Raw genomic sequence first — 22,813 nt, 5'->3', positions numbered from 1 at the left:
AATTATTTTTTATATTAATGATTTTATATGTAATTATTTTTGTTAATAAAGTTTAGTTGCATGTCAAAAATAAAAAGAAATAAATTAAATATTTTTTTTTATTTTCTAAATCTTTTAAAAGTTATGAAAATCATAATGTGGTATGAGTTTAAAGCCTATAATAATTGTAAAGGAAAAAAGGTAATAAAATCTGTAAAAAGCAAAAAATTGGATTCCCTTTCCAAAAAATTTAAAAAAACCTTCCAAAAATATTTAGATATACTTCTTTTTTTTTGTTTGACTAATATTTAGATATACTTTGAAAACCTGGAAAAAAAAAATTAAGGTTAGTAATGAAATTAGTACATGATTGATTTCGAACGTGTCTATCAATGATACGATAACCGTTAGAAAGAAAGAAAAAAAAAATACTTCATAAACCTAAAAATTCGTGTATAAATAAAAACGCGCTTTTCAGTTTTCTCTGTTCTCTTCCCCACAAAGCAAAAGAAAAAAAAGCAGCGAAGAAGAAGAAGAAGAAGAAGAGCAAAACAACTACGATGAGTCAAGCTCCAGTTAGTGCTCCCCCTCAGCAAGGTGTGTCCCCTCTCTCAGATTCTCACTTCTCTTTCGTTATTTTTAAACTCTGATCTTGATTTGTCATTTTCGAAATTTCTTGTTGTTGTTGTTGTTGTTGTTCTCTTCTCTGCATCGATGGATCTCTGAATCCGTTAACTATGTTCTCGATGTGATTATAATAGGTTATCCACCAAATTGCGCTTATCCTTATCCACCACCGGAAGGACCACCAAAGGACGCTTATCCACCACCGGGACAACCCTATCCTCAGCAAGGATATCCTCCACAGGGATATCCTCAGCAAGGCTACCCTCCTCCGTACGCACCTCAATACCCACCGCCTCAGCAACAACAGCAGCAGAACCGCAGTCCTGGTATGCTTGAAGGATGGTAAGTCCATATTCAGTTTACTCTATTGTTATTGTGCAAGGCATTTTGTATTCGAATATATGTGAAAATGAGGATGATGATGATTTGCTTTTTCTTTTGCTTTTTGCAGCCTTGCTGCTCTGTGTTGTTGCTGTGTCTTGGACGCTTGCTTCTGATCTCTGAGTAGTGGAGTCTCTCTCTCTCTCTCTCCTTGAAGCTGCGATGCGAATATTGGTTTACTGATAATGATCATCATCTCATATTATTCTCTTTCCGTTTCTTTTTTTTTTTTTTTTAATGATGAAACCATTCTCAAAGACATCCTTCTGTTTTCTTTAATAAGTTTCACTTACTAGATTATTTGGATTTTGCCATATTATGTAATTGATTGGGTGACCCAATTTATTGTTACAAAGTATTGGCCTTATATTATACACACCTCTGTTTCTTCTTCTTCGTAGCTTCATCTCTAACGTTGCATAGTATGGTAATTTGTGAAAATGATAACTAACTCGCAGCTCTACTTAAAAAAGTGTTGCTTATATTGAACGCATACGATCCACACAAAGCAAGTAGGCTATTTAGAAATCTAGAAAACACTCTGTTTTGGGGGGGGGGGGGGGGGGGGTGGGTTAAGATCAGCCCTAAGTAACAGCCAATTCTAATATCCTCTAACACAAAACAGAGTATATTAGATAAATGACCTTATTGATGTATTGTATAAGAGACACAAAAGAGAAGACTGAAGGAGGATGGATCGTATCTTAAAAGCTATAACAAAAAAAAATCACATGTCATCTTCGATCCAAAGTGGCTTCTTCTTCCATGTTTGTAAATGCTGATTAGTCGTCTTTTCACGTATAAGCTGCAGAGACAAAGAAGCACGGGTTTGATCAACCAATACTAGACCATCTCTCTTTTGGGTCTTCTTGTCCACTACTTTAGGATTAGCAGCGACAAGGCTTGTAGTCGGAGGAGAAGCTCGTGGGTAGAAGAAGTCAGTCGGGAAGAAACTGTATTGAACTCCGGCCATTTCTTAAACTGCTTCTCTCTTCTCTCTTCTCTCTTTTGTCTGTTTTAGGTTTGTTAGAAAAAAATGTTTCATTGTGAAGAGAGACTATTTATTGGCAAAAAATAGAGTGAGAGAGAGAGAGAGAGGCAAAAGCTGACTTTTACACTTTAAGGCAAAATGTAACAGGTTGAAGAACTTGGGGTTCTTTTTTTGTTCTTTATGCGAATCAGTTAGTGTAAATTAGGATATCCGAATAAAAATTGCACAAATTCTAGGGCGGTGGTTGATTTGTCAAAGAACGTTAGAATCAAATCGCAACACTTCACTCAAAAACATTTTTAAATATGAGATAATTTTTCATGTGTTTGAATGGCCACATGATTTTTTAATCGTATTAGATATGTGGAAAATGTGAGTATTATACCACTGACTATGTATATATTCTTGCGTATTTAGCTTTTATGTGGTCAAAAACTTTCGTGGATTTTAATAACATAGTGCTCGTCGTCGTCTTCTTGTTACTCAAAAGAAAAACACGTTTTACTTAATATATTAGCACGATGCGTAATCCATGCCCCATTATTAGTCACTAGGTTTTGAGACCAATCAAATATTTCTGATTATATTAGTAGTTTTGTTAATATGATATGAGACCGTAGTAATCAAATATCAAGATCAACGATTATCTTATATTCTTATATATAAATCTTTCCTCATGAATCATGCTATTGTGAACTAACATAACATTTTAAACCACTAAAAAAATATCATTCAGTCTGGTATCAAAGAGACTAAGAGAGTCTTAATCATCTATTTCAAAACGGTAATAGATCATAGTTGTTAATGTTCACTTTTCCATTTGTTAAATTGTGATAAACATATATATACTTACCATACGTTTATCCAATACATGGACCTCGCTTATTTGGGTGTTAAACCAATTGGACTAATATGAAAGCCCAATTACAAATTAAAAGAAACCCTAATAAAGCCCAAGAAGGGAATACAACTTGAAGCTTGGGTTTGGAATGTGTCATCACTGTCACCTAAAACCCTAAAAAACCCTAGTCCCTTTATAAATTACAAATCAGTCGTCGTCTACCTCTGCTACAAACTCTTTACGCCTCCTCCTCCATTTTTCAAAACCCTAATCCAGCCGGAGCCATGGCGGAGGTCGAAATCTCACGCTCGGAGAAGAAGAAGCACACCAAGAATGAAGAGGACGATGCCGACACCGGAGACTACATGATCAAGCCGCAGAGCTTCACACCATCCATCGACACTTCCAAGTGGCCCATCCTCCTCAAGAACTACGACCAGCTCAACGTCCGTACCGGTCACTACACTCCAATCAGCGCCGGTTACTCCCCTCTCAAACGTCCTCTCCAGGAGTATATCAGGTACGGTGTCATCAATCTCGATAAACCCGCGAACCCTTCTTCTCACGAGGTTGTTGCTTGGATTAAGCGTATCCTCCGTGTTGAGAAGACGGGTCACAGTGGAACTCTTGACCCTAAAGTCACGGGAAATCTCATTGTCTGCATCGACCGAGCTACACGGCTCGTGAAGTCGCAGCAAGGTGCGGGTAAAGAGTACGTTTGTGTAGCTCGGCTTCACTCGGCTGTCCCTGATGTTGCTAAAGTGGCTAGAGCTCTTGAATCGCTCACTGGAGCTGTGTTTCAGAGGCCGCCTTTGATCTCTGCTGTTAAAAGACAGCTTAGGATCAGGACAATCTACGAAAGCAAGCTGCTTGAGTATGATGCTGATAGGCATTTGGTTGTTTTCTGGGTGTCTTGTGAGGCGGGTACTTACATTAGGACTATGTGTGTTCACTTGGGTTTGCTTCTTGGGGTTGGTGGGCATATGCAGGAGCTTAGGAGGGTTAGGTCTGGTATCTTGGGTGAGAATGATAACATGGTTACAATGCATGATGTGATGGATGCCCAATATGTCTATGACAATACCAGGGATGAGTCTTATCTTAGGAGGGTGATTATGCCTCTTGAGGTGATCTTGACGAGTTACAAGAGACTCGTTGTCAAGGATTCTGCTGTGAATGCAATCTGTTATGGTGCTAAGTTGATGATTCCTGGGTTGTTGAGATTCGAGAATGACATTGATGTCGGTACTGAAGTCGTTCTTATGACGACCAAGGGTGAGGCTATTGCTGTTGGGATTGCTGAGATGACAACATCTGTGATGGCTACTTGTGATCACGGTGTGGTGGCTAAGATTAAGCGGGTGGTGATGGATAGAGACACTTACCCGAGGAAATGGGGATTGGGACCGAGGGCTTCGATGAAGAAGAAGCTTATTGCTGATGGTAAATTGGACAAGCACGGGAAGCCAAATGAGAAAACTCCAGTTGAGTGGAGCAGGAACGTGGTCCTGCCTACTGGTGGAGATGCTATGATTGCTGCTGGTGCTGCTGCTCCTGATAGTGCAGCTGTGGAGAAAAAGGTTGAGGCTGAGAATGGAGAAGCACGCAAGCGTAAGCATGATGATAGCAGTGATAGCCCTGCTCCTGTTACAACCAAGAAGTCTAAAACCAAAGAAGTGGAAGGAGACGAGGCTGAAGAGAAGGTGAAGTCTTCAAAGAAGAAGAAGAAGAAGGATAAGGGAGAGGTGAAAGAAGAAGAAGAAGAAGAAGAAGAAACTGTGTCTGGGAAGAAGGAAAAGAAGAAGAAGAAAGATAAGAAGGAAGATGATAAAGAAGAGTTAGCTTCTCCAAAGTCAGAAAAGTCTGAGAAGAAGAAGAAAAAGAAGAGCAAAGAGACGGAGGAAGCTGCTGTTGAAGATGATTCAGCTGCAGAGAAGAGTGAGAAGAAAAAGAAAAAGAAGGATAAGAAGAAGAAGAGCAAAGACAGTGAAGATGATGAGGAATGAGATGGGGTTTGTGTTATGGTAGTACTCGTTTTTTAAGTTTTGAACTCTTTTGATTTTGTGGTATCTATGGAGGAAAAAAGTGAGACAAAAGGCATTCTATGCTTGTATTCTAAGTCTCACTTTCCGTTTACTTTGATCAGATTTTATGTTTCTACTTTATTTTGTAAGGTTAGTTTCAGTTTTAAGCAGATTCTCCCTTAGTTATATTTTACTGTGGTCTGCTGGTCTCTCTGTTTTTGGTTCTTGCCCTGAGTGTTCGTCTGTTTGGCAACGAGGATAAGATTCTGTTTGATTGGTTACAGGTTTAAATCTCCTAGTAAACGGGCCTTACTCCTGACTACATAAATTTGGGCCTGGTAAATCCCTCTGTAATTGTCGCTGGCTCTAAAAGATGATAAAACTCGGATGATACCGAACTTATTTAATACGAACCAGTGATGTTTGAATTCAACGGGTTAATTCGTCGCTACACGCAAGTTTCAAAAATGCAGAGACTATTTGTGCAAAAGAACAAAATCTTATTCCTTTTTCAATTTGTCATGTTCCCGAGTTTAGGTTCCCAAAATTAGAAAGTCTAAAGATTAGGTTGGGTCTTAGACCGCCATTTTTGTCTCTTAGCAAAAAATGAATCTCAGGTTTCATTTAAATTAATTATCTCTGTTTTTCTTTGCTGTAACGAAATCTTGAAGAGCTCGATAATACATCGGAATCTTTTATTTTCCAATGTTATCTCGCAGATCCCTATGCACCTCCCATCACTTGCTGTCTCATATTCTTTCTCATTCTCAATTCCTCGGTGGATTAGCAATCTCTCGTTCTGTTCTCTAATGGGTTTGATAGGTCAGAGAAAATTGATCTATTGGCTCATCTGATTCTGTTCTTTACACCAAAAAAAAAACTGGTATCTGGATTCGTTTCTTCGTGCTCATCGTAAAAAAACAGTGATTAGGTCTTTGAGTCAGAGACAATGGATATAAGCAATGAAGCAGGCGTTGATGCGTTCTCAATTATAGGACCCACGTCTATAATCGGTAGAACAATTGCCTACCGGATCTTGTTCTGCAACTCAGTGTCTATATTCAGACACAAACTCTACAGATTTCTCAAGTTTTTCCTCAGAGGAGGCAGGGTTTTACTATCACCGTTTGTGTCCTTACTACATCCCAGGAATCCACAAGGGATATTAGCAATGGTGATGACGATGGCCTTTCTGTTGAATCGCTACACAAGCCTAAAAGCAAAAGCTGAGATGGCTTACAGGAGGAAATTCTGGAGGAACATGATGAGAGCTGCATTGACATACGAGGAATGGTCTCACGCCGCAAAGATGCTTGATAAAGAGACTCCAAAGGTGAACGAGGCAGATCTCTTCGATGTGGAGCTCGTAAGGAATAAGCTTGAGGAGCTTAAGCATAGACGTCACGAGGGATCTCTAAAAGACATTATCTTCTGTATGAGAGCTGATCTTGTTAGAAACCTCGGTAACATGTGTAACCCTGAGCTTCACAAGGGAAGGCTTCATGTGCCGAGATTAATTAAAGAGTACATCGATGAGGTTTCTACACAGCTCAGGATGGTTTGTGACACGGACACTGAAGAGCTTCCTTTGGAGGAGAAACTCTCTTTTATGCATGAGACTAGACACGCGTATGGAAGAACGGCTCTGCTTCTGAGCGGAGGAGCTTCTCTAGGAGCTTTCCATCTTGGTGTGGTCAAGACGCTTGTAGAACATAAGCTCTTGCCGAGAATTATAGCCGGTTCAAGCGTGGGATCCGTAATGTGTGCGGTTGTGGGGACAAGGTCATGGCCTGAGTTACAGAGCTTCTTTGAAGGCTCTTGGCATGCTTTGCAGTTCTTTGATCAGATGGGAGGGATTTTCACTACTGTGAAACGGGTTATGACTCAAGGCGCAGTCCATGAGATCCGGCATTTGCAATGGAAGTTGAGGAATCTCACCAACAACCTTACATTCCAAGAAGCTTACGACATAACAGGACGGATTCTAGGGATAACAGTTTGTTCCTTGAGGAAACACGAACCCCCTAGATGTCTCAATTATCTGACGTCGCCTCATGTTGTGATATGGAGTGCAGTGACTGCATCTTGTGCTTTCCCAGGTCTTTTTGAGGCTCAAGAACTCATGGCCAAAGATAGAACTGGAGAGATTGTTCCTTATCACCCACCTTTTAACTTAGATCCTGAAGAGGGCTCAGGAGAATCAGTACGGCGCTGGAGGGACGGTAGTTTGGAGATGGACTTACCGATGATGCAACTGAAAGAGCTTTTCAATGTCAACCATTTCATTGTCAGTCAAGCCAACCCTCACATAGCACCCTTCTTGAGGATGAAGGAGTTTGTTAGAGCTTGTGGAGGTCGATTTGCTGCAAAGGTATGTATTCATATTCATCCACAAGTAACAGACATACTTATCATTCATTGCCTAATTGGATCTCTTGATCTTCCCAAAGCTCGCTCAACTCGCGGAGATGGAAGTGAAGCATAGATGTCATCAAGTACTAGAACTCGGGCTTCCTCTAAGAGAAGTAGCTTCCCTATTTGCTCAAGAATGGGAAGGTGATGTCACTATCGTCATGCCAGCTACTTTTTCTCAGGTAACCACTCACTGCAAACAATGTATCCCAACTAGAACATTTCACTCTAATTCAATTCTTGTATTGAGTCTCTCTATATGCTTTGCTCTGTGTGTTTCCGGATTCCAGTACTTAAAGATCATACAGAACCCAAGCAATGTAGAGATTCAAAAGGCGGCAAATCAAGGGAGGAGATGCACCTGGGAGAAACTCGCAGTCATCAAAGCAAACTTCGGGATCGAACTAGCACTCGACGAGTGCGTCGCCGTTCTCAACCACATGCGCCGCCTTAAACGCAGCGCTGAAAGAGCCGCTGCTTTCTCAGCCATCTCTTCCTCCCCACCACCCAAACATCTCTTGGCCGGAGCCAACAGATTCAACGCCTCTAAACGAATCCCTTCCTGGAACTGCATAGCTCGTCAAAACTCATCCGGATCCGTCGACGATGATGTGCTCGCAGAAGCTTCACGGTTGTACCAGAACATCGTGGTTGGATCCGGGAAGACTAGTAACCGAACCAGCAACTTAAGCCATTCGTATGACGCAGGAAGCGAAGGAGAATCACCAGAAGCTGAAGACTGGACGAGATCTGGTGGACCGTTGATGAGGACATCGTCAGCTCAGATGTTCACTGCCTACGTCCAAAATCTCAACGCCGCTGATCCTGAACAGACGACGATTGGTGACTCCGATAGGGCTCCGGAGACCGAATTGAACGCCGCTGCTGCTGCTTCTTCTTCTTCTTCTTCCAGCATAACGGTTACAGAAGGCGATTATCTTCAGACGGGGAGGACACATAACGGAATCGTGTTGAATCTCGTCAGAGGAGAGAATCTGAGGATGAATCAGGATCTGGAAGATAGCGAAAACGAATGTGAAACTCCGGAGAGCGTGCAACTCGAATCTCCGGAGAAGGACATTATTGACGGAAATAGCTCGGCGTCTGAAGACGGAGACACTAGTACTGCTCAGGCGAATCTAACCCACGAGTGACTCTACTGATATTGACTGACCAGTCAAAGGGAAGGACTAGGTTGCAAAAATGCAAACTTCTCCTATACAGTGTTTCAAAATTTTTGTAGAAATAGTCCTCTAAATTTGAGAAAATCTCAATTTAGCCTTGAAGCTGCTTTATTATCCAAATTTCACCAAAACTTTTTTTTGTTAATTTCTTCTTCTTTTTTTTTTTTTAACTAGGGACTGCCAGAACAAGCATTGTTCATGTGTTCTCCCATTGAATTTTTTTTTTAAGCAGAAAATGTAAATATATATTTTTCATATATAATGGCTACAAAGTTACAAGTTCTGAATCTTCTGATCATGATCTGTCTTTTGTCTTTGGATAACTAATGTCAACATTGTAGTAGAGGTGATGACATTGACACTTCCATAAATATAGGCTTTTTTTTGTTTTTCCTTTCTTCTTTTGGGATTTTCTTTTTGTTAGCCATTATAATAATATTTAGCCAAAAGAAAAGAAAATGTTATGGTCAAGATCGGTAACATGCATTGTTTAATTACATAAGAAAATTGATAAACGTTGATCCAACGACCGACTTTTGATGAGTTATGTGGATGCAACAAGGCCTTAATGCTAAATTATTAAGCTTTTATATAAATAACTCAAGATCTTAACTTCTCCATCTATATGACCCTTTTTGTTTGTGTACTTCTTCACTTTTCATCTTTTTCTACTCTCCATGGAATTAACGTTTAAACTTGTTCGCATAGCCATATACACAGAGGAAAAGAAAAAAAAGGAGACCATAACAACAAATTAATTAGATATTGAATATGTTTATCTTAACTAAAGGATGATGGTTATAAAAAAACGGATGATATATAGACTACTATATGAAGACCTAGAAATGATGGTGGTGATGATGATGATACATCGTTGACGGGTCATGATGATGATGATGCAGACTCATTCCGTCCCTTTGATTGCTATTGTCATCCCTAAGATCACGATTTGTAGCTCCAAGATTCAAATAAACCAATCTTGAATCCAAACTACTTCCACTCGTGTGTTCGTCTTTCATCCTAGGGTAGATCACTGTGTTGTTATCGTTACTGTTATTGTTCCCTTCTTCCCGTGATATAACCAATGCCGCAGACTGGACCAGCTCGAGACAAAGCCTGAGCTTATTAGGCTCAAAGTGAGTCAATCCAGGAATTGCCCCTTTGAACAAAAAATCTGACGTTAGGGTTCTAAGGATGTCGAGAGGAGTGATTCCATCCACTGTCTGGACGTTTGGGTCGGCGTGGTGGTCGAGTAAGACGGCCACCATGTCCGGAGAGACCATTTCGGCCGCGATGTGAAGAGCGGTTTTCCCTGTGGGACCTGTCGGATAGTTCACATCGGCTGCTCCAAGCTCAAGAAGTGCCTTCACAACCTCTCTACTACAATTCTCAACCGCATAAATCAAAGCTAGGGACTCGTTAAGATTGAGTCCTTCTCCCATCACCATTAGCTTCACAAGCTCGACATCTGAGGAGTCCAATGCACGTCTCATCCTCCTGATCTTATGGTCCTCGAGATCTATAGCCGAGGTTAGGTCATGGTGGTGAGGCATTAGGGAACGGAGAGGCATAGAAGATTTGAGACGGAGCTCCTCAACCTTAGCTACGAGTTCCATTGGGAGATGTTTGGCTAGAATCTCCTGTGGAAGACCGGATTTGGCGATTAGGTAAGAGCAAGTGGTCCATAACTGATGCATGTCTTGCTTTCTTGAAGCTATTAGCACTTTCATCACATCTTCAACGGATGCTTTCTCCACCATACTCGTCAAATGTTTCTGTGAACAAAAAAAAAAGCACAGTAGGCTTTAAAGATCAAATAATGTTGGATTCAAAGATAGTACTATCCACCATTTTCTTCTCATTGGATGGGTATCATGTTCATTGTAAAGGAATACTCAAAAGAAACCATGTCTCACAAACTACAATGAGGAAAGGAAGATCAGACAATAGTAGAAGAGAATGACCTTTTGCTCATGCGTGATGTCATTGTGAAATTAAGCCTAGATTATGCAAATAAAAGGAATTTGAAATGAAAAAGGCAAAAGGCAAAATTTCTTAAGCGACAAATGCCTATGGAATGATAAAATTCTTTTAAACGTAGTCACTGCATGTTCTGTAACAGCGAGAATGCGGAATGAAATTAAATCGCGATACTCGCAAAACATGCGATTAGTAAAATCATGCAAACTCGCAAAAATGATTATGACATGTGTCTCAAGTTTTGGTTTTGGGCCTACTAGTAAAATCACTGTTATTATTCAAAAGCTACTATTTTCAAGATATTTTTTTTTATTAAATAAAGAGTTTTGTCTATTAATTAGAAAAAGAAAGAATTTCTCGGTGTGCAACATAACACATCAATCATTCGACATCTAAATCCGGAAAGGAAGTTGCAGTACGTGCAATGCAAGCAATCTGAAAGCTCAATTACACATGAAATCAAGCCAATAACAACTCTTATATATTTTCATATGTGAGTATCATCAATAGGGTTTCAAATCTCAACTCAACTCAAACGAAATAAACCAAACCAAACCAAAATGGGTACAGTACCAAGTATCAAGACAAGAATCTTTGACCTAAAGGGACTTATCTTAAACCTAAAGAGACTTGAGATAGTAATGAGAATGAATTGGAACCTGAGTAAGCAACGCAAGCTGCTCGACGCCAAAATAACGAGCGGCTGCCAAGATATCTAAGGAGAGATCGACGGCAGCAGTGCAATGCGTGTGCCAACATCCTCTATCTCCACAATTCGATCTTGGCTCGTGTTTATGCGGTACGATTGAGACTTGACCACTGTATAAGAACTGAAGTAGAAGTAAGAAAACTTCGTAACCGACCGAGTTAACCGGAATCACTCCTCCGACTGCGGCTGCTCTGGCTCCTGACCCAGTTTGGTTAGCCGGTTCGGCTCCCGTCTGTGAAGCATCGGATTCGCAGAAGAATTTGCGGAAGAAGAGGCTACGAGCAGCGAGGATGCAACGGTGAGCGTGGACTAGACGGCCTTCAACGCTGAAAGTGACATCAGAGAAAGCTTGACCGTTGATTAAGAGGTTTAGGTAATCCAACGACATAGATTTCAGAGATTCTTCGAAAGTACTGCTCATAGCTTCTTGTATTTTTTTATTCTTTTCAGAAAATAAAATTAGGGTTTTAAAAGGAACAATGAAAAAAATCGTATATTTAGATCTTATTATGCTATAAGAAGATGAAGAAAGAAAAAAATCTATGTAAAGCAAGAAATGATAAGTGAAGAAGAGTCACAAGAATTTATCTTTAAGCTCATGGAGGATAATACTATAGTGTTTGGAAGATTGGTTTGTGGGTTATAGATAGATATATAGAGAGAGAGAGAGATAGAAAGAGACAGAGATCTGAATGGGCGGACCGGGGGGTCTCGAATTAATTTATATTAAAATTATTAATGTCGACGTGTGTGCGCCTTTTATATATTGGCTAGGAGCAATTTGGAGTTTTGTAGTATTTGTCTATTTGATTATTTGTTTTTTTTTTGTCTATCAGAATCAAATCAGCAATTAGAGTTTAGAGGAATTTACTCATATAGGAAAATGACAAAGTGGGAAAAGGGTTTGTTAAAACATAGAAGTATGGGACGAATCCATTTGGGGGAAATCAAATATTAAAAGAGGATATATGATTAGTTTTGTTTATTAGTTTAAAAATTCAAAAAGATAGAGAGAGAAACTAATTAGTACTATTTAATAATATGATTATATGAGTAAATATCATTAGCTGCCGACTAACTAAATATCACCCCAGCCAGAGTAACGAACCTTATGTATCACGTAACACTTAGTCGTATACATCATAATCACGTACTTTAATTTGTTGCGAAGAAAATAAAACCAATATAAGACCATTTAACAACTATCTTTTTGGCTTGGTTCACGGCATATGTGAAACCCAATCAACGACGTAATATTTTACATTAAACCATGTATACATGGGATTCGTGCATCACCTAATATAAGGTCATTAACGCTAACAAAATTAGTGATTTCGATGCACAAATAATGTGTGTTACAAAAAAACCAAAGGATATAAGAAGAGGGTTTCGAATGATATATGGAAACATCGAGAAATCAATAAGAAAATATACTTCAGTTCAACAATATGATTTTTTCCAATTAATAATCATCTTTTTAATATATATATATACACATATATAATATACAATTATTGAAATATGTACTGTTGAAGAAGGACTATAATAATTCATATATATTTTGGTTTTCAAATCGGTGATCGACCGATAACAATGATGTTAGAATTATTTGATAGATTCTGAATGTTTGTAGTTAAACCACAAACTTAATATTGGTATTGGTGCATTTAATATATGGGGATGGGGTCAAACATTTAAATGTTGAACTAAAATGGTAGGGATATTTCGACCAATTATTCTTAACATTAAAACTTAAAGGCGATATAATTGTATGGATCAGTCATATTTACATGAATAATGTTTTAAATTGTGTGTGTGGCATTTATATGTGTGCCATCGTCGCGTAATAGTATACGCGGCACGAAACATATATAAAACTTTAATTTTCTTAAAGCATTCACCACATATATCGCTGAAAAAAACAGCTAGACCAACCATGTCATGATTACTATTCGTGCCCATTTGCATGCGTATCAAATTATTAGTAATGTAGTTTTATGTAAAGATGGGATAAAATGGTAAACTGGACAGGAGGACGGTGATGGATAAGAACATTGGCCTAATTCGTTAAGGCAAAACCACTGAAGTCGCAAGTGTACTAACTTAGTGAATGTGATTTGATGGTTTGGTGTTTGACCGTTGGTCCGTTTCTGACCGTCTCTTCTCTTGTTTTCCCACTTTTTATCCTACATAAATAATCCCTTATTATTTCCACAAGCTAATAAATTAGGATTTTGAAAAGAACTTAGATGATGAGGTTCTGACTTGGAAGTACGTTATTTAATCAATCGAAAAAAGCGTTCTCTAACCGAAACAAAGAAAGATAAGTCCTCACGTCCATGATGATATGTGTTTATGTTACAGTGGACGGAAAAAAAATCATCTAAACATTCTTATTAATTAAAGTATTTTCTGAAATTATTAGTATAATTTTATGATATCATTAACACCATGCATTATATTTATACATGCATGTTGATTCCGGCGGTAAGTACAAACTACGGTGTTACAAATTTTGGTCATCTTCCAAAAGACCAAAACTTAGCTAGTGACAAATAAAGAAAATATCATGTAATCAGAATAAATTTTTCTTACATAATAACTCTCTATTCCAGTGTTCCTATTTTCATTTTCAGTGTTTTTTTTTTTAATCCATAAGAGTTATTAATAACAAAAACAAATAATAATAATATAGCTGATACTAATATTTTCCATGATGCGGTGGCGGTAGAGTTTAATCAAATATGGTTGCAAATTAATAGGCAGAAACTAAATAATACAGGTGAGATAAGTAAACAAATAATGTAAATATATGAAAATCGGTGGAGGAGAATTGAAGGGCATGGGGATGCGTGTCAGCCGGGATGATAGGGTCCTTCTGTCGGCCCACTATAATATTCTCTCCTTTTTTTTTTTTTGGGTTTACTAGTCTCTTACAAGTTACAACCATTAATAGAACACTCAATCAAAATGCAAATTTAATAAAAACCACTTCGATTAAAATTCGTAAGCATGTTTCCTTGATGAGGGCAGAATAAACTTATAACAACCATATATGAATGATTCCTTGATCCTAAGAGCAAAACCATTGGTCATACTACGGAGATGTCTTCAATTAAAAAAACAATAAAAGTTAATAAAAATAAATATTTATTTGATATTTAGCTGTGATCGGTGTTTGAGCAGAGACAATTTTATATCTTTTAAGACCCCTTATGTGTCACAATCCAATTGGTGGGGGCTAGTTATTTTTTTCGTTTTACAAAAAAACCAGATTTTTCTTCTCATTCAACACAAAACTCTCTCTCATCAATCCATATTTAAAGACACTCCTTTAAAGATCACCAATGAGAGAAAAAAAATTAATACAAAGTAATGAAGATCTGTAAATTAAAATAGTATTAGTTTTATAATAATTTATAAGTAAGATATTTTGATGAGGGTCACCAATGTGGATGTCCTAATAGATTATACGGTTAACCAATAGATGAAAAGTATCAATCGATCAAACTATAACATTCAGTATCATGCATCAATAATGTTATTTTGTTGATTACAATGAAAACATATAACATTCAGTATCATGCATCAATATTGCAATATCTATCTCTCGTCAAGAAAAGAAAAGAAAAGAAAAAAGATCTATTTATCTCCATGAAGAATAAAAATAGTATCGAATTCGATCAATTGAAACAAGTGTTTAAAAATTTTGGTTTATCATGTGTGGATGTCTATAATAGCGTAATTATATTGTATTTTTTTTTTTTAAATATATTTTGTGACGATGGTTTTCCCATCCGATGGACCGTCAATCTCGGTCTTTCTCCACTGAAATATTCTTCAAAATGGTACTACACTATAATTATAAGGTCAGTCTGGAACCACACGTGCATCGTGCGGGATGAAATAAATATTTCCTTATGATTTCCATATTTTGCTTTGACATAAAAAATAAAGAAAGAAAGAAACTGTTCTTTTTTCCAAATCTGTAATATACATTGGTTTTTTAATTTGTGTTATGGTTGAGAAAAACTGAGAAATATATTAGTGAACAAAAAATGATGACAACACAAGAAGAGCACTGGCAGTCGTATGATAAGAAAGAGATCCGATTTGACGTTTGTCTTGTCTTTTCAGTCTCTCTCTGCTCTTCTTTTTCTCTTTCAAGAAAAAGATAACAATAAATTTCCATTTTCTTATTCTTCTTTTCTTCGACCCACCGTTGGTATGGAAATGTTTTCTCGTGCATAAAATGGTAAATATTAAAAAAATTATAAGAATTCTATAAGATCAATACATATGTCACACCTCACATATATATATAATATAGTTTAATTTCCTTTATTGTAAAGATTTAATTTCAGTGGAACCCTCGGATGACCGGATCCTAGGGTTTTGCTTTCTGATATCCTTACTAGAATTTTTATTTTTTTCATTCACTTTTATAATCAATATTTTATGATTAGAGATTTTTGTGTGTGATTTATTTTCTTTGCCAATAGAGAATCTTCTTAAATTACTGTCAAGATTAGTGAACCTTTTAAACAAAATGACATTTTCAGATGATTTTTGCCCATCATATCAATCAGCACGGAAAGCTAAATTACACGTATAATTTACTCATTGCCAGATATCAAATTACACGTCGTACCGACATGATTATTTTCATGGATGACATTTCATTTTTTTATTGCTTGCTAATCATTGTTTAACCGAAAATCTCCTATATAATTAATTTCTACTTTTATTCTACAACAATCATGTGAATATAAAGTTAACAAGTGAAATAAAAGAGACATGTCCATCAAAACAATTGGAATCAATTCACATTCTCGGCGTCAAAGCGATTATTAATAAATTACTATTACATGTGTAGAGAAATATAAATTGCTACTTATAAATCATTATTAACTGATCAGTGTTTCTATTTGGAACAGTTCATGATAAATTAATAACTGATTTTACAACTCGCTACACGTATATCAGACTATCAGTCATAGGCAGCTAATATAAATTACTTCCTAAAAGATACTTTTAGTTATTTACTTGCTTTTATATATTTTATTAATTTTGTTGTGAGTTGTGACCAGCTAAAATGTATCGTCAATTTCCTGATAACTTTAACTTTTATGTTACCTTACAAGATCAAGGGAATTATTCACAATTTCCCCCAAAGGTTAAGTAGTGTATTAGTATAGCAAAAACTTAAAATATACTTTTGTAACTTGTAAGTAGCCAAAGTAATATTAACTGTTCTTGAACAGTTAATAACTAACGAATGGGTATGAACCAATAAAGAATATGGACATCTTTGAATGTATCATCTATTTCACACATGCCACACATGATGCATACCTACATGTTGTTATGTATCATATTTTCATTTTATTTCATTAAATTAGTAGTAATACCATTCATTATTTGTTGACACATGCACATATATTCTTTAGTACGGTTAACGCCACACACAAGAGATCAACCTAGATTAGAGTAATACCTTTCTAGCTACAAGTAAGATTAAAGTACTAAATACATGTCAAAATATTATTTATCCTAAGAACAAATATCATAAAATCCTCAAGAACTAAAGACAGATTCTGAATTCAATAAATAATGGTTCAATAAGTCAGAATGTTTTTTAGTTAGAAAAAAGTTATAAGTTTTCTTTTATCTCAAAGTTTTTGTCATCTGCCATAATGCTATTATAGAGGTCAAATGGAGACTTCTTTTTTGTTTACTTAGTCAACGACTTGGGCCATATATGGGTCATCCAATCAATAATTTGGAAACAAAAACATTTTTATATGCTACATTATACAAACATAACTTCTGTTCTACTGTCTTGAAACCGGATCACTGAGAAGGGAAATCTTTGTTAAATACAGAGAACTAGATGCATTTCGACCGTCAGAGATTAGAAAGATATACAAAGAAATGACTCGTGCTTATTACTTATAGACTGTGGTCAAATGACAATAAATGAAAAAAGAAATTAATCCATTAACTATATATAATATAATTACTATCATATCATTTAGAATACTCGAATAAATATTATGTATATAAAAGTTTTTGTGTGGGGAAGAAAGAGACAAGAAGAAGTGGTTGTTAAGGATTGTATATAATGAATATATGATAAAGAAAGTAATCTTTAGAAAGAAAGAACAAAAAAAACAGGCGGTGAAACAGTAAATCGTAACTGCTCTTTGTGTGGAGGAAAGAAGAAGATTTACTTCAACAGTTAAAAGTTAAAACATAGAACGAAATCTCTTAGAGTGGTCATGTACTAAAATAATGTTCTTGTTTCCAAAAGGCTGTTATTACCCTATCTGTACACCTCCACGGCACCTACTCTTCTCGATCAAAGCTTCTCTCAACTTTCTAATCAATTGCATGCAAAAAAAAAACAAAACAAAAACAAAAATGTGAACATGCATATATATATTATTAATATGAAATGTATCAGTTTGTCTTTTTTTTTTCTTTCTTTCAAGTCTATTTGTCTATTAGTTTTTGATTTTTGAAATTCTATAGATCGCTGTTCAAGAGTCTTACCTTATTTATGAAGAGAAGATCTATCATTCAATACTATCTGAAACGGTAGTTGTTGTAAAATTTAATAGAACGTACGTGGCAGTATTATTTTATCACTGTTTCACCAAGCTAATTGCGAACTATCCATCCAACTTTTTTACACGATTGATATATTTGAACCGAAACTACCTTTCTTTTGTAGAGGGTTTTCATCCGAAACTGCTTGAACAAAATAGTAAGAGTAAGACGATTGATTTGTCATTGCAGCTAACTTACTTTCACATCTCCATTTTGCTTCCTATCAAACTCACATGGTAAACGCTTTCCAATAGTGTTTATATTGACTAATCCCTATGTACATATGTTTAAACTTCCCGGGAAACAGTTTAATGTGTCCTTCAAAACGTAGCCCTAACACTACTGAGCGAATTAGTCTTCCTGTCTAACCACGTTTACAGTCTTATATACATACATACAAACTTCAAAGAGTTATTGTTAACTACTATAATTGATTAAGGGGTTTTTTTTTTTTTTTTTTTTAATTTTTGGTTTGGTAAGTGTGCTCGATCACTCTCGAGCTCGTAGTAACAAGCACTGACCCATGCTTGAATGCTACCAACGAGCCACTGGCGACAAGCACTGATCAAGGATATTAGTGTTGCTTAATTTACATCAGAGCAGCCAGAGCGTCGTCTTGTCTACCAAAACAGCTCTAAACAAATAATTTCAGAGATAAAATGGGCACACATATGTGCATATATATATATATATATATGTTTTATGTATAAGTGTGTATTATGTGTGGGAGTAAGATTTTGTCGAGATGCAAAATGATTTGACAAGACAAGACAGTTTGTATGCTTTTGTGTGGTGAAGTGATGTGTGATGTGGACTTGTGTTGACTTGACCTCTCATTCTCTCCCCTTTTTTCTCTTTAATTTTTCATGAATTATCTTATCTTTTTCTTTTACACCAAAGTTTTTATAATTCGCCAGTTTACTATATATTTGACAGTTACTTAAATCTAACAAAAATTCATCTCTCGACGCTCTATTTGCACCCAACATGCTGCTAATTAAATGGTGAACATATGGTCTTCTAGAACCTGCATAACAATGATACATGTTTTCAGAGCATTTGCTAATCATATGTTTGTTTGTAGAAGAATGCATCCTGCAAAATCTTCAACCAAAATATATTTGTTCCACCTGTTTTTTTTTTTTGTTTTCCGTTGAACAAACAGCTGAATATCAAAACATATTTTTGTTGCTTATCATTATTATTACGTAAACATAATTTTACCTACCCAAGCATGTCTTCTTTACAAAAGAGGTTCACCTGTGTCCGAGTAGCTAGCTAGCTAAACAATGAAAAGATTATTGGGCCACTAAGAGAATGAAGCCCAGTAAGTATCAAGACCTATTCAACAGCCCATATTATGTTGACTGAGCCAGATCTGTACCTTTTTTTTCAGATTGCCTATATCGTCAACCAAAATCTCAAATGTTTTAAAAGTTAAATAGTAGGGATGAAGAAGTCAGAAGCTTATAGTAGACATGATTCTGATTACACGACTCTAAAAGCAGATTCCATTACCAAGTACCAACCTTTTCTTCATCGTTTTGACGTTTGGAAACTTGATATGGAATTTAATTTCCAAACAATGTAACTAGTGTTACTTACGCTTCAACAATCTTCAAACGAAGAGATGTCGTGATTACAACCAAATCAATCATTAAATTGGAATTTTTTTGAATTAATCCTACTTACTTTAAGTTTAAATTAACGAATATACAAATTTCGGGGAAAAAATAAAATAAAATAATAAAAATTGGAATAAAAAGAAGATTCCAATTCATCTGGGAGCGAAGGAGACGGTGATATCAGTTGGCCGTTTCATATTCGCCGACCATTTCTCCGATTCCAAATACAATTGTGATATTTTCCCGGCGACTCTTCCCATCTCCGGCCTATTCACCGGATCCTCCTCAACACAATCCAACGCCAACCTCGTCAATTTCTCAACCACCGTCACTGGAAACGAATCCCCCAATCTCCCATCCATCCACCTCCTCACTCTCCCCTCTCTATCCCCATCTCCGTCCTCAATCGCCGCTCTCGCCGTTTCAATCACCGACGTCCGTTCGAAATCTCCGGTGGATTTATCATACCTATACTTCAACGGCTCCTCGCCTGAGAGTAGCTCCAGCATCATGACTCCGAAAGCGTACACGTCTGATTTCTGAGTCGCCGTTCCAGAATTTTGAAACTCCGGCGACATGTATCCTCTCACTCCTTCGAATCTGATTGCTCTGCTATCGGATCGCCTCGAGTTTCTCGATTCGTCTCTCTCCGGCGTCGTTTCGTCTGTTTCGCCGCAGAGCTGCGCGGTTCCGAAGTGACAGATCTTGGCGTTGAAATCTGGCTCCGTCACGATCACCGCCGAGCTTTTGATGTGGTTGTGAACCAAGTTCTCGATCTTTAAACCGGTCTTGTTGTGGATGTAATCGAGTCCGTGAGCTAGATCCGTCGCGATTTGGATCCGTGAAGTCCAATTAGATAAAACTGTGAAATTAGGGTTCTTTGGGTTTCTCAAACAATCAGCTAGAGAAGCTCCGTTGACGTATTCGTAAACTAAGTAGATGTGATCGCCTGAAACAGAGGCGCCGAGTAGATTAACTATGCTTCCGTGGTGGCTCCGGCAGATATCTGAAAGACGATCTCTAAGCTCTTCCGTGACGATTCTTCGCCTAAACTTTCTCTGGAACACAACTACTTCTCTGCCTCTCAGATTGCAACGCCACGAGGCTTTGGAGGAGGATGAAGACAAGCGATGAGCTAAGAAATTGTTGGTGGCGGCACGGATCTCGGAGACGTTGTATATGTGAGGATTCTCAGGTAGAGATTCACGGAGACTAGCGAGAGATGTTCGACTAGCGGTTGAGGAAGAAGCAGCACCGGAGGAGGAGGAGGAGGAAGAGGAGGCACCGGTTTTGACTGTTCTGTTGGAATTTGAGGTCGTTGTTGTTGTTGTGCCTGAGGTGCTCGTTGACGACGGAGTCTGGTGGTGGTGATGCCTCCTCTCTGATTGACTCGGTCGTGATCGTGATCGTGATCGTGTTCGTTTTGGCTCTGAGGCATTGACTCCCATTTTGGTTTTGCACATTTAAGACAAAATTCTTAGTTGGAATTTGCGGATTTAGACCTAGAAGGAGAAGACGGCGAAGAAGAGAGGCGGACACACGGAGACCACCGCATTGTAGATGGCACGGCTGTATGCGTATTATACCGGACACGGAGATAGGCGCATTATAGCGAAGCACGGATGTATGAATGGAAAACAGGAAAAGTCTTCTTTTTGTTGTTGTTGTTGTTGTCTTTACCTCTATGAGTTTGGTCTTTGTTAGATATTTATATTAGATTAATTAAAAAACTCGAAATTGCAATTTTATTATCTAATTTTCCAGGTCGAATCTATGAGAAAAGACGGCGACTTTCATAAAGAAACTTCTTTGACTTTAAAAAGTTGGCCTTCGCATGGGTGATAGATAAATAATACGATTGGTTAATGAAGTACTACTTTAGTCTTTAGTTATGTAGATCTTTTAAAGACAGTGGTGGTTTCCAAAATTCCTGTTCAAATTCCACTTCGTAGGGGAACTAAGCAAAGCTTGGATTCCAACTAGCTAATTCCAACGAAAAGAGATACAGTATATGGAATTTAGCCAAAAACTCTTCCATTGATGAAAGCACTATTAAATTTGGATTGTTCAAATTAAATCTCTACCTTATCTAGCACTATTCCATTGATGAATATAACTATCAACATATAAGGTGTTAGAAGAAAATAATAAAACTGTAACATATACAAAAAGAAATTGTTTTGGAAAACAAATATCTACCTTAACCGATCGGATAAACAGAGGGGAAAGCGGTCACGGAGACCATAATGTGAACATCACACTAGAAAACTACAAAATGCTGCAAAAGTGTTTTCTGTATAAGTGACGTGAAGGATGACATCCTTTCATGATGATTTTACTTCTTTTTTTTGTTCTTCTAATATTTTACTTGTTTTAAATTATTGATCAATGCCGACAGAAAAAAAAAACGATAATTTAGGGTTTACCTAGTCTTTCATGGGTAATATATTTAGCATATTTTAGAAGATTTTATTTACTGCTCATTAGCCGATTAGTTAAACATTTATTGAATCAACATTGTGCTTCAACCTTGGCGTTCGACACTAATTAAGTTTTAGTTGAACCATTCGTTTAAGTTGTCATTTTTTTTTTTTGTGCATATCGTTTACGTTGTCTCTGAAGTCTGAATTATAAATATTACACATGTAACTTTCCTAGCTTGAACCAAAAAAAACTGCTACTAGGTGCAATTTATCCATATTTTATCCATTCACGTGATTCGGTGATTGTGATGTAATTCCCTAATTGATTCGTTGACTATTCCCTTAATCATTAAAAAATTACGTTCGACTACAACCCGTGTGTCGCCATAGAGAATGTTCTTCGTAGTATCTATTGTTCACTTATAATTTTATAAAATATATATACAACTGTGATTTGTATATGGATAAATATACTTAAAATAAACTGTATTATTAAGTGTACATGGGAGACAATGGGACAATGGGGACTGAATTTGTGTATCTGGACTGGATCGGAGGAATATGAGAATAAAATATGTTTGCACAGCTTAAGTTTGCCTCTATATAAAATATGTTTGCACAGCTTAATTAGTTCAGTGTTTGGCTTTTTGATAGAGCTGGGATTAGATTCAACATGCAGGTTTTTACTTTTTAGCCGACCACAACGTTAATATAAATTCGAGAAAAACAAAGAAAAACTCAAGCCGCCAAACAGCAATAGACACAAACATATAAACTTGATCGATATTGTCTCCATATGATATATTGATATGGATCATCCAACGAATACGGTCGCATGAAAGTCAACCTCACATACTTTGTGTTTCATGACAAAGACGTTTTTCTAACATATATACACCATGTTATCTAATGCTGTTAATTGGGATTATGTTCAGACAAACCTGAGACATTGTTCAAGTGGAACAAACTAAATTAGTTAAGTACAACGTGCGTAACAGATGAGAATGCTTTAGTGAATACATCAC

The 22,813-nt window shown here is 37.0% G+C and overlaps 5 protein-coding genes across 6 annotated transcripts; 3 read left to right on the top strand and 2 right to left on the bottom strand.

Moving 5' to 3' along the window:
* Positions 1 to 322: 322 nt before the first annotated feature.
* On the top strand, positions 323 to 1,380 carry LOC104792007 (uncharacterized). Its single transcript, XM_010518022.2, has 3 exons — positions 323 to 576; positions 741 to 948; positions 1,058 to 1,380. The coding sequence occupies exons 1-3, from the start codon at positions 540 to 542 to the stop codon at positions 1,101 to 1,103; spliced, it is 291 nt and encodes a 96-aa protein (XP_010516324.2). The 5' UTR covers positions 323 to 539; the 3' UTR covers positions 1,104 to 1,380.
* A 1,580-nt stretch (positions 1,381 to 2,960) lies between these two features.
* LOC104792006 (H/ACA ribonucleoprotein complex subunit 4) lies at positions 2,961 to 5,031 on the top strand. Its single transcript, XM_010518021.3, has one exon. It carries the CDS (start codon positions 3,104 to 3,106, stop codon positions 4,823 to 4,825), a length of 1,722 nt encoding a protein of 573 aa, XP_010516323.1. The 5' UTR covers positions 2,961 to 3,103; the 3' UTR covers positions 4,826 to 5,031.
* Positions 5,032 to 5,361: 330 nt separating this feature from the next.
* LOC104792005 (triacylglycerol lipase SDP1L-like) lies at positions 5,362 to 8,726 on the top strand. Of its 2 annotated transcripts, XM_010518020.3 has the most exons (3): positions 5,362 to 7,214; positions 7,294 to 7,437; positions 7,546 to 8,726. In XM_010518020.3, the coding sequence occupies exons 1-3, from the start codon at positions 5,793 to 5,795 to the stop codon at positions 8,407 to 8,409; spliced, it is 2,430 nt and encodes an 809-aa protein (XP_010516322.1). In that variant the 5' UTR covers positions 5,362 to 5,792; the 3' UTR covers positions 8,410 to 8,726. The 2 variants fall into 2 exon arrangements, with proteins under 2 accessions (XP_010516322.1, XP_010516321.1); XM_010518019.3 differs by having other exon boundaries at positions 5,436 to 7,214; positions 7,294 to 8,726.
* A 450-nt stretch (positions 8,727 to 9,176) lies between these two features.
* Positions 9,177 to 11,822, bottom strand: LOC104792004 (regulatory protein NPR6-like). Its single transcript, XM_010518018.3, has 2 exons — positions 11,079 to 11,822; positions 9,177 to 10,214 (listed from the first exon to the last, which is right to left on the bottom strand). Exons 1-2 carry the CDS (start codon positions 11,547 to 11,549, stop codon positions 9,279 to 9,281), a joined length of 1,407 nt encoding a protein of 468 aa, XP_010516320.1. The 5' UTR covers positions 11,550 to 11,822; the 3' UTR covers positions 9,177 to 9,278.
* Positions 11,823 to 19,315: 7,493 nt separating this feature from the next.
* On the bottom strand, positions 19,316 to 21,230 carry LOC104792003 (lysM domain receptor-like kinase 3). The gene has a single exon (XM_010518017.3). It carries the CDS (start codon positions 20,826 to 20,828, stop codon positions 19,518 to 19,520), a length of 1,311 nt encoding a protein of 436 aa, XP_010516319.1. The 5' UTR covers positions 20,829 to 21,230; the 3' UTR covers positions 19,316 to 19,517.
* Between the last annotated feature and the right edge of the window lie 1,583 nt (positions 21,231 to 22,813).

Source organism: Camelina sativa, chromosome 6 (assembly GCF_030686135.1).
Source record: "Camelina sativa cultivar CO46 ecotype springtype chromosome 6, ASM3068613v1".
NCBI classification, from domain to species: Eukaryota; Viridiplantae; Streptophyta; class Magnoliopsida; order Brassicales; family Brassicaceae; genus Camelina; species Camelina sativa.
The sequence above is the reverse complement of the archived record's forward strand: the minus strand, read 5'-3'. Positions and strand labels throughout refer to the sequence as shown.

Excerpts from the sequence above, each read along its gene's own strand:
- LOC104792007 (XM_010518022.2), top strand. The coding sequence starts at position 540 with ATGAGTCAAGCTCCAGTTAGTGCTCCCCCTCAGCAAG. Across the intron at positions 577-740 it reads TAGTGCTCCCCCTCAGCAAG|GTTATCCACCAAATTGCGCT; the intron begins GTGTGTCCCCTC and ends TGATTATAATAG. Across the intron at positions 949-1,057 it reads CCTGGTATGCTTGAAGGATG|CCTTGCTGCTCTGTGTTGTT; the intron begins GTAAGTCCATAT and ends TGCTTTTTGCAG.
- LOC104792006 (XM_010518021.3), top strand. The coding sequence starts at position 3,104 with ATGGCGGAGGTCGAAATCTCACGCTCGGAGAAGAAGAAGCACACCAAG.
- LOC104792005 (XM_010518019.3), top strand. The coding sequence starts at position 5,793 with ATGGATATAAGCAATGAAGCAGGCGTTGATGCGTTCTCAATTATAGGA. Across the intron at positions 7,215-7,293 it reads GAGGTCGATTTGCTGCAAAG|CTCGCTCAACTCGCGGAGAT; the intron begins GTATGTATTCAT and ends ATCTTCCCAAAG.
- LOC104792004 (XM_010518018.3), bottom strand. The coding sequence starts at position 11,549 with ATGAGCAGTACTTTCGAAGAATCTCTGAAATCTATGTCGTTGGATTAC. Across the intron at positions 10,215-11,078 it reads AGCTTGCGTTGCTTACTCAG|AAACATTTGACGAGTATGGT; the intron begins GTTCCAATTCAT and ends TTTTGTTCACAG.
- LOC104792003 (XM_010518017.3), bottom strand. The coding sequence starts at position 20,828 with ATGTGCAAAACCAAAATGGGAGTCAATGCCTCAGAGCCAAAACGAACA.